Source organism: Phyllostomus hastatus, unplaced genomic scaffold (genome assembly GCF_019186645.2).
Source record: "Phyllostomus hastatus isolate PE091 unplaced genomic scaffold, TTU_PhHast_1.1 phas_contig_58, whole genome shotgun sequence".
Taxonomy (NCBI): domain Eukaryota; kingdom Metazoa; phylum Chordata; class Mammalia; order Chiroptera; family Phyllostomidae; genus Phyllostomus; species Phyllostomus hastatus.
Genome location: NW_025333916.1, coordinates 59580212 through 59597123, shown reverse-complemented (window position 1 = coordinate 59597123; position 16912 = coordinate 59580212). Strand labels below are relative to the sequence as shown.

Here is a 16912-nt window from a genome sequence, read left to right as displayed (position 1 = left end):
CTTTATTTTCTGTTCATATATATGTTAGTTTCTATAACATTAGGACCACGATGTATATAGTTTTTCATTACATAGAACACTAAGGATGTTTCTGCAGGTCACTAAATATTCTCCCCAAAGGGACATTTTGGGCAGTGTCGCTCATATTATCAACTCTCTGTCGTTGGACTGTTGTGTTGTTTTTCATCTTTTGCTGTTATTGAATAATGCTTCGGTGAGGGTTCTCATTCCTGTGCATGTCTGTTTTCTGTGACAGAATTTCCGGAAGTGGATTTTGGGGTGTGCACATCAACATTTTTCAAACTTTCAATAAATATTGCTACATTGTTCTTTAAGAAGATAATTTCAATTATAACCGTGTCGTAATATCATTTGGAACCATTCTCAACAAGATGGATACTATACTTAAATTTTTTTTTTGACGGTTTGCTAGGTGAAAACGTACATGTTTAAAAACATGTTTATTGATTTTAGAGAGAGAGGGAAGGGGGTGGGGAGAGAGAGAGAGAAACATTGATGTGAGAAAGAAACGTCGATTAGTTGCCTCCCTTACGTGCCCTGTCGGGGATTGAACCTGCCATCTAGGTATATTCCCTGACCAGGAATTGAACCCACTACCTTTTGGTGAACAGGACGAGACTCTCCAACCACCTGAACCACACCAGCCAGGGCCCGTCCTGCGGCTTTAGTTTGCGTATCTCTGATGACCAGGGAAGTTCAGTATTTATTGGTTGTTCGTATTTCTTTTGTGATTTTATAAGTTGCTGTCAATGTTACCGTCGTTATTTTAAGTATTAACTGTAGTTACCACTAGCATTTCCTTCCCATTTAGCTGAGGCGCTGTGTGAGAGGGAAGAGGAGGGTTGTGGACGGGCGTGTGCGCGTGCGCGCTCTGGAGCCAGGCTCTCTGGGTTCGAACCCGCCTCCTGGTGGCGGTGGGGGGGGCGGTTCTTCTCCCTGGGCGTGAACTTGAACTTGATTGGCTGCAGCTGGCCGACCGGAAAGAGAAGTGCACCTGGACCCTGCAGCAGTAGCCCAGCCACAGGAGTGACGGGGATCGGGCTGCCAGGGAGCAGGCTGCACGGTGACTGGCGGCGCAGCCCGCAGAGCCCGTTCCTAACTAAGATAAGCAGTGAGTGAGTCAAGCCCTCGGCTGGGCTGGTTGGGGGCTGTGAGACGACTCCCTAAAACTCACGGTCACGATTTCCCAGCAGGCCGTCTCGCTGCACAAGGGGACGTGGATTCTACGGGGAAAGAGGAGGCGGCAAGGGCCACAGGGCATTTCTAACATCATCCCGTGGTTTTTGGATTCCTCCCCACGAAACGCTCTCCTGAAAGGTGGTTGAATAATAAGGCCCAGCGTGACTGACGCCACACAATTGTCTCGTCGCAAATCAAGAAAAAAGACTCCGTTTACTAATTTAGCTTTCTGCTTTTAGTTTAACCGCCAACTTTTAACCTGCTTATTGATTTATTCCATGTCGGCGTTAGGAATTGAGCTTGTGGCTTTAAAGTCACTTGTGTTAAAATAATAGTGGCTTTCCTCTCTCCTTTCAGAGACCTTGTCAAAAAGCGTTATTTTTTCCACCTCAAATACAGATCTAAGTCTACAAATACCGAAGTGGTAATTAGGGCTTATGTAAGATTGTTTTATTTTAAAAACTGGCTGCTATTTTTTTTTTTCCCAGGAGGTACTCTCTAAATCCTCCTGGTTAGAGAATAACACTGAAACAAACGAGGCATTCTTCAAGTCACGGGTTTCGTGCACGGCGAAGGAAGGAAGGTGGGAGAGGGGGAAACGATCAACATCGCTCGCCGGCCCCTTTCGTGTCACTGGTTACATTTCTCACACACACGTTTCTGTAGTTCCATCCCCTCGCATACGGCAGCCTCTTAAAATCAGGACGTATTCAGGCTTTTCGAGGGCTTTTTACTAGGCCCCTCGAAGATCCAGGTGTCCAACCAAAAAATTAATAAAAGTGAGAGGCTCTCATCGCCAAGGTGTTCAACATGTTCTCTCTGGAGAGAGGCTGCGGTGATCAAAAGAAACTGCTGCAGCAGCAGCCTTGGTTAGGTGACCTCGCTTGGGAGTGTTTGGGAGAATGAAGGAAGTGGCATTTCTTTTCTCTTCAGGGTCGCTGTTGCTATTCCTGAGAGCCGTTCCAAAATGAGGCTCCTCGTTCCGTAAGATGAAAATTTAGAACTTCCTCTGCCACTCCCGCTCCCGTGCACCCTAAACCCTTTCACAGCCACCATCCCTCTTCTCCTGTTCCTGTAAATCGCATCCTTTCTGGCTCTGGGCCGGGGCACCTGCCCTTCCCGCTGCCCGGATGCCCACCTCCCTTCTTTTCGGGCCTCATTTTCTGCTTCTCAGTGCTGCTGTCCCGCTATAGCATTTATCACCACACTGTACAAGGAGGGACCAAAAAATCCCCAGAATTTATTTATAAAAAATTGCGTGTTTATTCTTACATGTCTTACCATCAGTCACCTTCAAAGCTCTCCGCATCTGATGCCACACACCTACCGAGACTTTTTCCCACTGCTCAGAACAGTTTTTGAACTCATCAGTGTGGATCCCTTTCAGTGCTTCTGCTGGTTTTTGTTTCACGTCTTCCACATCAGCAAAACCCTTCCCTCTGAGGACATTTTTCACCTGGGGAAATAAAAAAGAGTTGCTTGGGGCAAGATCCAATGCATAGGGAGGGTGGGGCACAAGGGTGATGCCGTTTTTGATCAAAATCCCCAGAACACTCGGTGCGGTGTGAGCAGGTGCGCTCATGAGTCACCCACATCATGAGATGGGCAAAGTGTTGAAAGAGTCTTCAAAAAAAAAAAATTAGCTGAGGCCAACACAGGTTCTCACAATAACGCCAGCTGGTGCACTGATGCAGATGGGTTCCTAGAGCATGCACCTAGCTGGGGAAGCCTGCATTGCAATGCGCCCGCCCTCCAGAAGATAATTCTGGGTTTTTTGGGGGGGTTCCTTTCTTGTATTGTGGTTAGCTGTTAATCTATCTCCTCCATTCAACTAAGCACCTTGAGGGACCTTGTTCTACTCAGTTTTGTATTCCCAGACCCTGGCACCGTGCCTGGGGTGCTCAGGAAACGATGCTGGAGTCACCGAGCCAGCAGTCTGAAGCTGTCAACATCACTTTTCAGACTTATACATGTTCTGCCCATTCTAGTTGATTGACATCATTAGCCCGCCGTGCTCTACAAAAGCAAAAACGCCTTGTGCTCAGTGGTGGTTCCTGACGGTTTTCTGTTTGAGGGCTTTGTGGGGCCCCACGTTGAGAGACTCAGCGATCTGCCACCAGCTGCTCGGTAATTCCCTCCCTTATTACCGTGTCCTCTGACGTCTCCGGGATCATTTGTCTCCAGGTGTGCCTTTGACTGCTGGCTGAAACAGACAGCGTGTCTCATTTAGGAGGCTTTTATTACTCAGCTAGAGCAGAACCAGTCATGTGGTCGTTCGCCAGGTAATGCAGAGGATGATAAATTGGTGGCAGATAAACTGGCCCAGTAAATGCCGTAGCCCGGCTGGTCAGGAGAGCGTTGGCGTAGCAAAAACACGAGTCCAGAGGGGCAGTGAAGATAGGCTAAGTGGCATGGAATTAAAGCCAGGCTTATTTGCCAAAGGACACCCAAGACGAAGGAATTGATCCAGCGTTCAACAACCCGGAATAATTAGGAAGACATGTTAATGTGTGTACCTTTAAGGTCTTGTTACACAACATCCAGGCAGTAATACAGATTTATAACAGGCAAGCGTTACTGAACCCAGTGCCTGATGCTGTGAAGGGGAAGACTCGGAACGGCAGAGTCTGGAGTAAGGGAAGGTTTATTGATCGAAAAGGCGCCAGCCGAGACGATGAGACACCTAATGGTGCTTCGGATCCAGCTCCCTCACTGGACCAGGCCAAGGGTTTTATTTATTTATTTATTTTTAAGATTTTATTTATTTTTAGAGAGGAAAGGGAGGGAGAAAGAGAGAGAGAAACATCCATGTGCGGTTGCTGGGGGCCATGGCCTGCAACCCAAGCATGTGCCCTGACTGGGAATCGAACCTGCGATGCTTTGGTTCGCAGCCCACGCTCAATCCACTGAGCTACGCCAGCCAGGGCTTCAGGCTAAGGGTTTTAAAAGGGCTGGGGGACAGGTTTTAGTCGGGGAACCTTGGAGCCGGGCCACTTACAGTAAAGAGATGTCCACACCGGATCTTCCTGGACAACGGACCCTTGGCTTCCGAAGGGTTCTGGTGTTTAAGTTCTGGTTCTGTCCCGGTTCTTTGGATCCGTTGGAGGGGAGGGTGAGTCTCCGGTTCCGGATACAGCCGTAGGTCAGAGTTCTGTCCTCTGCACGTGCTTTGGCTCAGTGACGGGCATTATTGGTCCGCTGTCTCTGAAAAGCTACTCAGTGTCTTAGTCAACAGGACGGGACTGTTGTGAGCTGTGACACAAGGGCTGGGAAAGGATATCAGGCATCATTTAAAGGTGAACTCACCCACTTTAGAGACGAAGGGACCCGAAGTGATTCACATGAGTATAGGAGAAATGAGTGAAATCCACAGCATGAGAATCATAAGGACAAAAATTGCTCTGTTACAAAAGATTGGCATCAGTGAATCCATCACCCTTTTCTATCAACCATAGCCACTCTTCTTTAATGGATAAATGCTCTCAGAAAGTTCAGGGTGCTGCTTTTAATTGTCACTCTTCAATTTTTAAATATGTGTTGAGTTTGGGCGATGAGGTACATAAGCTAAGAAGACATTTAGATTCAGGACCTCAGTCAACTGTGGATGATGGCCCCTGAGTTGGGACCGGCCCTGCCTTCTCAGTGATGACTGGCGGCCAAAACTCAAGTTTGTTGGAAAAAACGAGAACCAAGTGATACTAGGCTAACTGACCGAGTGTCTGCTGTTGGTATGAAGGGAAGGGCCATTTTATCTCAAGGCTAAAAGCACAACTGAGAATGTGACATTAGCTTTGAATTTCTTTCGACTTAAAGGGCTACTTTGGGAAATGGAAGCACAGAGAGAGGAAAGCAGATATTTTGTTTTGAAGTTTAGTTTTACATTTCTTTTGCTTACCGTTCTTACACTAAGTCAGGGAAAACCAACATGGCATTTAAATTTTTTAATGACATAAATAGGATCAGGATTCTGCTTTGCTCTCTACTTCAGAGAAATGAAAGCGTGCGGGCAGCATTTGAACGATGAAATGAAAAAAGAAAGTTCTTACTCTGTTGCACTTGCTAAACGATTTTAAATTTAGGAATTATTAAGTCATTCACGAGATGAATTTGAGGCAATTTCTGTTGGATTAAGCAACCATTACCTGTGTTCTGGAGACGTTAGAGTTTAACCCAATTCTTCTTTGCAATTTATGTGTTAAATACCACGTTTTTGTGTAATAAAAAACTCCAAGAATGATTAACAGACCAAACTTGAAGGAATTAAGCCTTAAAGAGTGGTAACCTTTTAAGATTTCACTTGATGTCATTACTAGGCAGTTTTTTTTATGGCTGTTAAACCCAACGCAAATTTCTTTTTTTCCCTGTTTCTTCATAACTCTTCACTGAAAAATGTTCCTGGTTTAATTCTATTAATTGTATCATGTCTTGCTGCTTTCCTGGGGGCATGTGATAATGGTGTCATTTTTTTCCTTACTATTATGGATAAGACTGGTGCTTTGAATGAACTCGTTAGAAGTATTTTAATTCATTTGAGTAGATGTATTCGTTTTAATTACTTCTCTGGATTTGCTACAGTTCTAATAAAGTTTCCTTTTAGAAAAGGATATGACTCATATAATTGTATAATACTGCCCGAATGTTATCAAATCACATACTTAGTGAAGATTGGCATTTTGGGTCAAAGAAAAAGTGTTTAGCAAAATACCAGCACAGGCTGAGCTGTTTGGATGTGGTATTAGAGTCAGTGGAGATGAAAATAATACTTAAAATAAGCTGCTTTTAAATTTGTTAAGAAAACAGTTCTCCCACATGATGAAAACCGCTAGGAGCGCCCGTGAAGTAAGGAGTGTGTCTACTTGGGGGAGGGTCAGTGTGTGCCACTTATTTTGCAGCTAAGCCATAGTTTCGATAAATTGAGATGTTTTCGGTAGAGCTTTTCTTCTAAAGAAAGAGTTCAAACTGCTTCATCCATTTATCTTCGTATCCCATGTTTTTAAACGAGACGTTGTAGGGAGGAAGGACTCTTTTATCAGTATTGTGTAAGAAGGGACATTAGGTTGCAAATTATCATCATCTACTCTGAGGTTGGACAGCAAGTGGAGAAAGGAGATTCTCTTGGTGTTTCGGGGGTATCCCTGCCATATTACAGTTTTTGAGCTGGTGGTTAGCTAAATCCTTTTATTTCCTTTTCAAACAAATCATCAGGCCAGGTATTATACACGACAGTAACCTCGATCTGTAGCAAATTTCATTCAGGTGATATTGGCGTATTTTATTTTCCTGACCAGCAGAAGCCGCTTTCTGTCTTCATTGTAGCTACCATTCTTTCTGGCCCGTCTGGCCAGATCATTCTCCAGTTGGACACATGTACTGTTCAATCTTTTGTTCCATGGAGGGTAGAAAGGAGCCTGCAAGACTCAACAAATACATAAGATGATATTAATGAAAAGTAGGGCAATAAAAATGTTACGGGAGAAGCTCCCAGAAACTTGGTTCTTCTCACCGACGCAGCAAAGAATTCACAGTCCAGCGAGCCTACTAGTGTGCAAGCAAAGTTTATTCATGCTGACTTCTCATGGGAAAGCAAAGGAGGGTGGTTAGAGTAGGGTGGCAAAAGTGGGGTGGCCAGATGGCCCAAAGGGGTGGTCAGGGCCCCCTCGCCCCAGTCAAAGGCTGACTGGCCAGGCGTCCCCTGGAGGGCAAGAGAGCCATGAGGCCGAGAGAGGAGAGTGAGCCCTTTGTTCTGAGGACTTACATAGTGGTGGGGTTGGGGTGAAGAAGATACATTTTGATTGGCGGGTGCAGGTGGCGCACCTTCCCCGGGAGACGTGACTACCCAACCGTAGGTATATGGGTGGGGGTCTGTTAGCCCGAGTCCTTATTTTGCTCTAGACTCTATTTGTTCGGTTTGCACACGTGACAGGAGGCAGGCAGTTAACCAAAGTTGTTTGACGGGGTTTATCTCTGGGCAGCGCGGACCCCTTCCCCGTCCCCCTCCCAGGCCCTTGGGGTGAGTACACAGGCTCAAGGTTCTCCTGTTCCCGGCTAGCAGAGATGACACACGCAGACAGACTTTCAAGGGCTCTCCCCTCCTATACTCTCGTGGTTTCACTTGGTGTTCAGAGCGCCTGGTAGCCTTATGGGACCAGGCTCAGGATGACTGGGTCAGAGGGTGAGACGTGTCTCCCTTTGCTTTTAGCCTCCCATATGAAGTTCTTCGCCAGACCGCAGTGGTGAGGGCCCTGCCTGTATTTCCCTTCTGGGCACTCTTTCCACCGTAACAAAAATAAAGACAACCGTGGTACAGCGGTAAAATAGAGCTCAGGTTGGACTAAAAAGTTATGCTACAAAGACAAACAGAGCGAGCCGCCAGAGGCCAGATAAAAATTAAAGTGCGCATATATGGATCTGATGGTGCGTACGGTTTAGAGGAAATCAGTGATCAGGTGAAGTGTGAGCGTTCTTGCTGTTAAAAAACGACACTGGACTTCACCTTGGCGACCCTGTTTTAACTGCAAGAGAGAACCCGGTGGCGAGGAGGAGAAGCTGACTGTCACCGTGGCATAGAGACACTGGCTTGCTCCGGGGACACGCTGTCCTTGGAGCGTTAGAGGAGGGGTTGGAGCCCCGAACACCGTTTCTCTCACCCGAAGGCTTGGTGAGCCCTGGAGGCCACGGGCCCAAGGTCGTCTTCTCCGACGGAAACGGGGCTGCGTCTGTTCCGGTCGCCTGTTGCACCCAGACCCTTGCTCCCTGGCCCTGACCTCTCAAAAGGCATTCATTCCCTGGCGTCATCTAAGGCCTCCATAACGACATTGAACCGGATGGTCACGAAGACCTCCATCCGTTAGAACCAGCTTCTCTTCTCCCTGGGGCCTGAGGCGGGTGGGAGGTGGTGGGGGCGTGTCTTTGCACCAGTCTCCCAAAATCTCATGGGGGATTTTATAGGTAAAGAATTGTGTGTGTGTGTGTGTGAATAGTCTTTGTAGTTTTCATCCTATTGTTTTTTAAATTATTATTATTTTATTTTTTAGCCACAGTGGGCATTCAATGTTTGTACTGGTTTTAGGGGTGCAGCCTAGGGCTTGGACAGTGGTCTACTGTACAAAGTGGTCCTCCCGATGCTCCCAGCACCCACCTGGCACCACACACGGTTGTTACATACAGTATCACTGACTCTCTTCCCCCTGCTGCACTCTGTGTCCCCGTGACGGTTCTGTAACTGCCAACCTGCGCTTCCAGTCCCTTCCCCTTCTTCACCCTGTGCCCTGCCCCCTTCCCTTCTGGCATTACGCTCGGTGAAATAAGCCGGTCAGAGGACCCACGCCATATGATTTCACTTGTATGTGGAATGTAAAGAACAACATAAGTGAACACACAAAATTGAGACAGACTTGTAGATACGGAGAACGTCAGATTCTGAAAGAAGAGTTCCCCCAGAGTTAAAAACTGCAGGCTCGGAGGCTTGAAGGTTTTGTCAAACCCTCCTGTCCTTTTTGTGGTTCTTCAAGTGGTTACCTTCCTGTCTGCCCCTCAGGGCGGGGTCCCTGCCGCTTTCTCATTGCTTGGTCTAGTGGGTGCTTAGTTCATCTTTGTAAAGCGAAGGAATCCAAGTTGCATCTTCCCACCGTGTCTGTAAGAGGGACTTGGTCAGGTGGACTCCCTCCGCCCCCAACCCTGGCCTGCCCACGGTCAGCCTGGTCTGCAGATGAGTCACCTTCCCTGGGGCACGGCTGGGCCTGGGGGCGCTGGTGCTGGCGTCTGACGAGATGCTTCTCTCTGTGCAGCTGATCTGTTCAGTCACCACTGTGGGATGCTGTTGGGAGGGAAGCCCCATGTGGAAAAGGAGTGTGTTGAGCTCCCTCCATCTGCCGCCCTCTCTTCCATTTCTCATTTGACTGTGATGTTGTGACCGAAACCTCAGGCCCTTTAAGGATCCTGGGATATCGCTTCTGTGGGTCTGCAGCCCGGAGTCAGTTCAGAGTGTCTGGGCTTCTGTTCTTGGAGTTCAGCTCCTCCTTCCTTGTGGGCGTCCTGCCCTTTCCCTCTCTGTGCCGGGAGGTCAGGAGCAACGTGGAACGGAAGCGCTGTGCTTCTCTCTGCCATCCTTGGCCCGCAGCGGGATCGTGCTCTCCGCCTGCAGAAACAGCAAGATCCGCCCCCAGGCCACTTTTTCATCCTCTGTGGCATTTTGGAACCAGCGCATCTCATTCCAGTCTTGTGCCTTTGGCATACCTCTTACGGTTTCTTGTGATGCCCCGTTGTCCGCGGTCAGGGGTGTCTCTTTCGTGCGAGCCCTTCCAAAATAGGAGAAGACACATGTAACTGTGGAGTGCTTTACCCATTTGTTTACATAGCTTTCTCTTCATCGCCGAGACAGTCTGTTTTCCTGTCTTCAGAATGGGTGTTTTGAAAGCCCGATGAGCCCATTTGTCACTTGAACCTGCTTATTTTTTCTGTCAGCTCTTGGAAATCCTGTGTTTCTTGCAAGACCACGATCCATGTCTGTGCAGGCCCAGGCTGCAGTGCCTGGCCTGTTATAAATTGCAATTTCTCCTTGTTGCTTTCTCTCAGGGTTTCCATCATTTCCACTTTACCGAGTAGTTTACCCATCAGTTGGAAGTCCAGAATCATGGTGTCTCCCACTGTTTCATTCTGAGAGATAGAACTCGTCAGAAGGCAATACACAGAATGGATATCAGCCGACTATGATGGGCAATGTTCAAGTAATTGGCGTCTCTCATGATCGCACTATCTTATTTCTGAGCTGATTTTGTTGTTCCTAATAAAAGTGTGTCACCTACATCTTTAGTCTGGTGAGCACTCTGATTACATGGCCGTTAGCGTATGATACGTCTCCTTCTTTTAAATCACTTCTTTTAAATCACTTGTGCGCAAAATCTAGCGCCAGGTCTGTGGCTTCCAGACCTGGGCACGTTTTCGTGACCCAGCACGCCCTCGGGTCAGCGCCTGTTCACCGCACCTGCCGGGGGGGTCTGCTGGCACCTGATATGGTCAGCCGGGTTTCCTAGTGACTGCGCGGTCATCGTGCCACCGTGTCAAGGCTGCGGATTCTGGAATAGCCTCTCCCCTGTTCAGCCCTCACGCCTTCCTGCAGAGACACCGAGACTGTCTGCGTTTGTCCCAAGCCCTTTGGCTTTGCGCCATCTCCTCCTGTGATTTGGTGCTAGTCATCTCACCCCTCGGCACAAAGCTTGAGGAGACAGGCGCCTTCTCGCTCCTTTGCATTCATGAAAAAAATCTTTTTTTCTCCTTCGGATTTTGGGGAAGGGTGCCCTGTGTGCTGACCCCCCTGTTCTCCACGCGTTTTCTTCATCGCACTTGTTCTCTGGGTTAAGTCGATGTCGGGGGCACCTCTGCACCCGCCTCGTGACCTTTCCTGTTATTGCTCATTGCCTGTTGCCTCCCTCTTCCATTTTCCTAGTCCTCAGCGTTGGCTACTTTGGGTTACTTAATGTCTCTCATGATTCCAGACATTATCGCTCGTTGTTTGCTTGCTTATTTTTTTTTCCTTAGCAAATGATACACATTCATGCTAAACCTTTCTGAAAGTTAAAATGACTCAGGGAGAACAATCGCAGTGTGATGCCTCCCTCCCTCCCTCCCCCCCCCCGGCCCCCCACCCACAGCCCTTGCTTTGCATCACATGGGGAGGTTTTCGGGTGCTCAGCTCTTTCCCTAACCACCTCCAGGGTCGGGCCCCTGTCTGTGGCTCCGACGGATGGAGGTTGTCGCTAAAAATAAAACAAATGAGCAAGTCACTGCTTGGCAGCTCTTGTGTTCCCTCACCTGAGACAGAAATAATGTTTGCCAGGTGAAAACAAAAGCATTGTCACCCAGAGATGAATTCTTACCCTTTTCCGAGCTTGATAATACAACTTTTCAGAATTATAAAGTAGGAAGCGCGCAAGGCAGAGACGGCAACCTTTGAAAACAAAGTTCACGTCGACAATAATGAACATTTCCTAGCCGCTATTTTTCTGCTAATGACTGAAGACAAGTACTAATTAGAGACGCCTGGAGCGTCTGGGTTTTTAGACATGCCAGATGGTGCTGCGTCAGACCCACGCACAGTGCTGGCTCCGCGCTACCTGTCCTCCAGTCTGATCTCGGCCGAGTTTGCGGGCACACGCCGCCGCTTTGCAGTGCCGCTTTCTCCTCGTTCTTTGCCCTCTGTCCAACCCACTCGTGATTTTAGGAGGTGCGTCTCTGCCATCATTCATGAGTGCTCTCACACGCTTTAGTTCTGCTTTTTTGAAAACAAGTACATTTTATCCATTTTTTTTCTTTTCAAATTTCTTTGACTCTGAGGTTATTGTCTGGTCTCACCAGACTCCCACCTCCCCTCCCCCCCCCCACACACACACACACACAGGTTCTTTGTTACTGTTCCTTCTCATGGCCACACAAAGCCAGCACAGAAGGCTCAGTCCCTTCAGGCACTAGCATTGAAAGGGTTCTGCCTCTTCAGTTTTGTTTTTTAAAAACTCTTTTCACAGGTTGTCTGAAAACATGTTTTCTCCTTTCGGTTTATACTTCAGATTTTTTTCTATATTTTCATTTTATTCTATGATTATGCTACTACCGTTGTCCTAATTTTTCTCCCCTTTGACCCCCTTCACCCCGCATACCCCACTCCCTCAGACAATCCCCCCACCATTGTTCATGTCCGTGGGTCATGCATATGGGTTCTTTGGCTGCTCCATTTCCTACACTACACTGTACATCCCCAGGGCTACTCTGTAACTACCTATTAGTGTTCCTTAATCCCCTCAACTTTCACCCATTCCCTCACACACTCATCCCATCTGGCAGCCATCAAAACACTCTTCATATCCATGGTTCTGTCTCTGTTCTTCTTCTTTGCTTAGTTTATTTTTTAGATCAATTGTTGATAGATATGTATTTATTGCCATGTTATTGTTCATAGTTTTGATCTTCTTTTCCTTAAATAAGTCCCTTTAACATTTCATATAATAATGGTTTGGTGATGATGAACTCCTTCAGTTTTTTTCTTATCCGGGAAGCTCCTTATCTGCCCTTCTATTCTAAATGATAGGTTTGCTGGGTAGAGCAGTCTTGGCTGTAGGTCCCTGCTTTTCATGACTTTGAATATTTTTTGCCAATCCCTTCTTGCCTGCAAAGTTTCTTTTGAGAAATCAGCTGACAGTCTTATGAGAACTCCCCTGTAGGTAACTAACTTATTTTCTTTTGCTGCTTTTAAGATTCTCTCTTTATCTTTAACCTTTGGCATTTTAATTTTGATGTGTATTGGAGTGGGCTTCTTTGCATCCATCTTGTTTGGGACTCTCCATACTTCCTGGACTTGCATGTCTACTTCCTTCACCAAATTAGGGAAGTTTTCTTTCATTACTTTTTTTCACATAGATTTCCCATTTCTTGCTCTTTCTTTTCTCCTCCTGGGACCCCTATGATGCAAATGTTGGAATGCTTGAAGTTGTCCCAGAGGCTCCTTATGCTGTCCTGGTTTTTTGAATTGTTTTTTCTTCTTGTTGTTCTGATTGGTTGTTTTTTGCTTCCTTATGTTCCAAATCATTGATTTGATTCATGGCTTCATCCACTCTATTCTTGTTCCCCTGTAAGTTGTTCTTTATTTCAATTAGTGGGTCCCAGTGTAAAGGCAGGGAGACCAGCGATGGAGCTGCTGTAATCATTCGAGCAAGAGGTAGAAGGGCCTGAGCTTTTGGAACAGCCTTGGGCATGGAGAAAAGTTCACATTATTATCTTAAGAAAATGTAGGCAAAAGGGCTTTCTTAATTTCTTTCATAATGTTGTAAGTGCTTTTAATGTTTAGAAACCACCATTTCTCTTAGTGGTACCTTTCTAGCTAATTAAGGAATTTATCGAATTCCCCACTTATATATTTCCCAGTTTTGGAAACTACTTGGTGTCTATTGGATCTTTAAAAAAATAAAACATTGTAGGTGTCCTTGATTCTAAAGGTAGAAGGGAAATACAAATAACTTGTACTATTACCTGGAGACAATAATTATTAGTAGTTTTGTGTAATTTTGGTAAGTATAAGTAATTTACATAAAGGATGAAAGAGTCTGTATGTAACAATACAAAATCTTGCATTTTTAGGAAATATTAAATTATGAGGTATCACTAAATATTATGAGAGCATAATAATGATTCATCATTGTGTGAATATATATTTTATGTTTATCCTGTCATTAACCATTTAGATTGTTTCTAACTCCTTACTATTTTAACAAGTGCTGTGGTAAATATTTTCACCAATAGTAAGTCTTCACAGTTATCCTCAGGATAATGGATTTAATGCACACATGAATTTTTAAAGTCACGAACATCTCTGAAGGGTTGAACTGCATACGTGTAAAGATGGGAACGAGCCCTCATGGCTGGAAGTCCCATTGGCTGAACAGGAGGCAGGATGCTCTCAGCTGCTCTGCATGTCCTGCCTCCACCTCCTCGCACCTGGTCACTGCCTTGGGGAGGAGACCCCAGAGCACGGACAGGTTCGGAGGGGAGCCTGCAGAGTACGGTGATGGGAAGTCCCCTTGCCGCCCCTTTACTCATTCTCAGACGGAGGTTGGCCCACAGCTCTACCCGCTCCCTGAGTTTAGATGGCCCCGCGTTTCCTGACTCTTCCTTGCGTTCTCGTTCGATTTGGGTCAAGATCCTTCCGTTCATCGAAGAAGAGAGCTCTTATCCACCACGTCCTGTTCTGTTTTGGCTCTCTGGGAGCAGTGCGCAGTAACTGGAACGGCCCTTGTACTTTCTGGTTTTCTTTCATTGTTCGAGGGGTGTGGCGTGGGGGCTGCTCCACCCCAAACACTCCTGAGAGCTCAGTTGTTAGTTTGGGAGACCAGTTTGGCACAGCTCTCTGTGCACAAGAGCTGTTTGCTTTGGGAATGGCATCAGTGCACTCAGTCTTCAAGAGAATATTTTTTCTTGGCACCTGAAAAGTAATTCTTTGACTGGGACAATATTGACCTTAGTTTTTCTTGATGCTTGTTGTTCCGATTTTTTTATGTTGATGTTAAAAAACAAACCATTTTTTCCTTTTTTTTTTAAATTCTAAAATAGCTGGCTTACTTGGGGTATTGCATATTGCTATAAAATGTTCCTTTACTCTGAATCGGTTCTAATTACATTGGGTATTTCTATTTATTAGTTAATATTTGCTTTTTGAAATTTCCATATTGAAATTAATCATCGGTCTTTAAGTGAAATTATTTCAGCAGTTGCATTTTGTTCACGGTTCTAGGAAGCCAATAGGAATAATTAAAAACTGTTAGAAATAGCATTTATATCTATATTTAAAAAGCTCTTCAATGGACCAAGCAGATGTTGTTACAGATTTTTGTTTCTGGTACGATAAATGTCCCATTAGTTTTGAAAATGGTTTTAAGGGGTGTTCTTTCAAGTGAGCGTCGTTGAACTGCACTTAGCGAAAGTTCAAGCAGCTGCACTTGGCAGACTTGTGACTGAAGCTGTTTTGGGCAAAAACTAGGTTCTGAAGCTTTGTGCTCTGTGTTTTACGTTTAGACACGTGTATTTGAATTTCTTCTTTTTTGCGGGTCCAGAAGGCATGATATAAATCTCTTTCTCTCAAACACACACACACACACACCCCTACCTATTCTTTCTTATATACAAGGTTGGCAAAAGGAGGTTTACAGTTGTTTGTCTGGAAAACAATGCAACAATTAATAAATAATAATACAAGAGTAAACTGCTCTGCATACTCGCACTGTAAACCTACTTTTGCCCCCCAACCTGGCATGGATATGTACATCTGTGTGTGTGTGTGTATGTGTGTGTGTGTGTGTGTATTTATACTGTGTACACAACCTGAGTTGGAAGTGAAGAGGCTTATACTTCGTTTCTTAAATAAAGTGTTCGGTTTAAGCTTTCACTATTTAATTTTTTTTTTCCTCTCTGGACAGGTTGAGGAAATCGTGGACATCGGGTCATTCGCCGCAGAGGACATCCACATCCCCAAGATCTACGTCCACCGCCTTATAAAGGGAGAGAACTACGAGAAGAGAATTGAGGTAGGTGACTCCGCTCCGCGGTCACTGTCTGTGCCTCCGCCTGTCGGTCGGAGACGTGTGTCCCTGGGGCCGTTCCCGGCGACAGGGAGTCGGCGCTGAGCGGGAAGCCTTGCTCTGGATCCTACTCAGTAGGAGCTTCTCCTGCATCCATCGAGAGGGGGCACGATCCATGGTGGACTGTCCCGCCCAGCGATGCCCTGTGGTCGCAGGCTGTGTGCTCCAGGCCGTGTAACTGCCCTGGTGGGGGGGGGGTGTGCAGTTTTGCACCCACCCTGTCCGGGGAGGTAGGGAAGGATGGCCGGTCTCTGCTGGCTTTACCCCTGCTGGGCTCCCAATGTTTGACTGTTCAGGAATGTCTGTCTACCTTGAAGGTGTTTGGCATTTGATGATAGAGTCCACAATGGACCTCACTTCCCATTCATGTTAGGCTTTTTAGGTGCTAGGCAGCTGGCGGTGATGAGATTGTGGCAAGCGGTATTTTTAGGTAACTCAGAGCTTGCAAAAAATGACCATCGGGGCCAAAATTGATACCAAGATTCAGAAGTATCTAGGGATCGGCAACAAAACAGATGTGCGAGGGTGGTGGTTGTGGGGGTTGGGGGGGCGTCCAGCAGAATCAGAGATGCCTCCTACCCTGTGGGCGTTAAATAGAACGGCCTTCTGCAATCTAAAACCGATGTCAGTGGGCCAGAGGGGAAGGATGGGACATTTGCAAATGAAGACCAGAGTCTGCGTTAAGGAGATTTAGTGTTGGAAATACTGTCCCGGCTGGTTTCTGGCTGATTCTGTGATCTCCGTGATGTGCTCGTGGCAGAAACCAGTCTAGACCCTGCAGGTGGAAACAGGCAACTGAGAGCAGCGGCACCAGCCAAGCACGTTCGGCCAGGCCTGCGGAAGCAGAGTCCAAGGTCTGTTCCTTTTGCATCCGCGCTGGCTCCGTCCCGAGACCCCGAGGGGAACGCGGTTGCAGGAGTCCCGAGAGGCAGGCCACAGGAGCAGCAGCCAGTGAGGCAGGCGCGGAGGGGTCATTTGCTTCAGAGAGTGCGTATCCTCCTCTTCAAAGAAATCTGACCTCTTTCACATCCTTTGTAAAGAATTATTTCTGGTTGTGCTTTCATTCACATTCTTTTTTTTTTTTAAAAAAACACTGCTACTTTGCAGATTTGCCTCCGAGCAGTAGTGGGACAGAGTTAATTTTTTTTTCTAGTGAAACTTTGAACTTTCACAGTGATAAGCATCCAAGGATACGCCTCAAGCGCAAATAATCTGTTTCTGTTCATTTTAAAGCGTATGTCGATCCGGAAAGAGGGAGACGTCAAAACCAAGTCTGGGAAGCCGGGGGATAACGTGAGGGAGCGCATCATCAGGCGGGCAGCTCTGGAATTTGAGGACGGCATGTACGGTATCCTTCGTCCTTGTGCGCCTGCGCGCGGACAGGGCCCTCCCTCTCCCGGCGGGTCGGACTGCTCGGGCAGATGCACGGGGGTTCGTTTCTAGTCCTGGTAACTCTTAAAGCAGTTGATCAGTTTTTGTTTTTGTTTTGCTTTTTCAAAATGTAGCTTATAGCCTAAAGATATCAAGATGTGCGATATTGGAATTGTAGTCCATTTGTCTTCTTGGAACAAAATGATGACCGAAAATTTGCT

The 16912-nt window shown here is 46.5% G+C and overlaps 1 protein-coding gene across 1 annotated transcript in view; it reads left to right on the top strand.

Annotated features, from left to right (window-relative positions):
- The window catches only part of OXCT1 (3-oxoacid CoA-transferase 1), a 125737-nt gene that overhangs the window by 41778 nt on the left and 67047 nt on the right, over nt 1-16912 (top strand). The window contains exons 8-9 of the mRNA XM_045847765.1: nt 15159-15266; nt 16554-16668. Of these exons, the coding sequence (XP_045703721.1) occupies nt 15159-15266; nt 16554-16668 (223 nt within the window). The remainder of the gene's footprint in view (nt 1-15158; nt 15267-16553; nt 16669-16912) is intronic.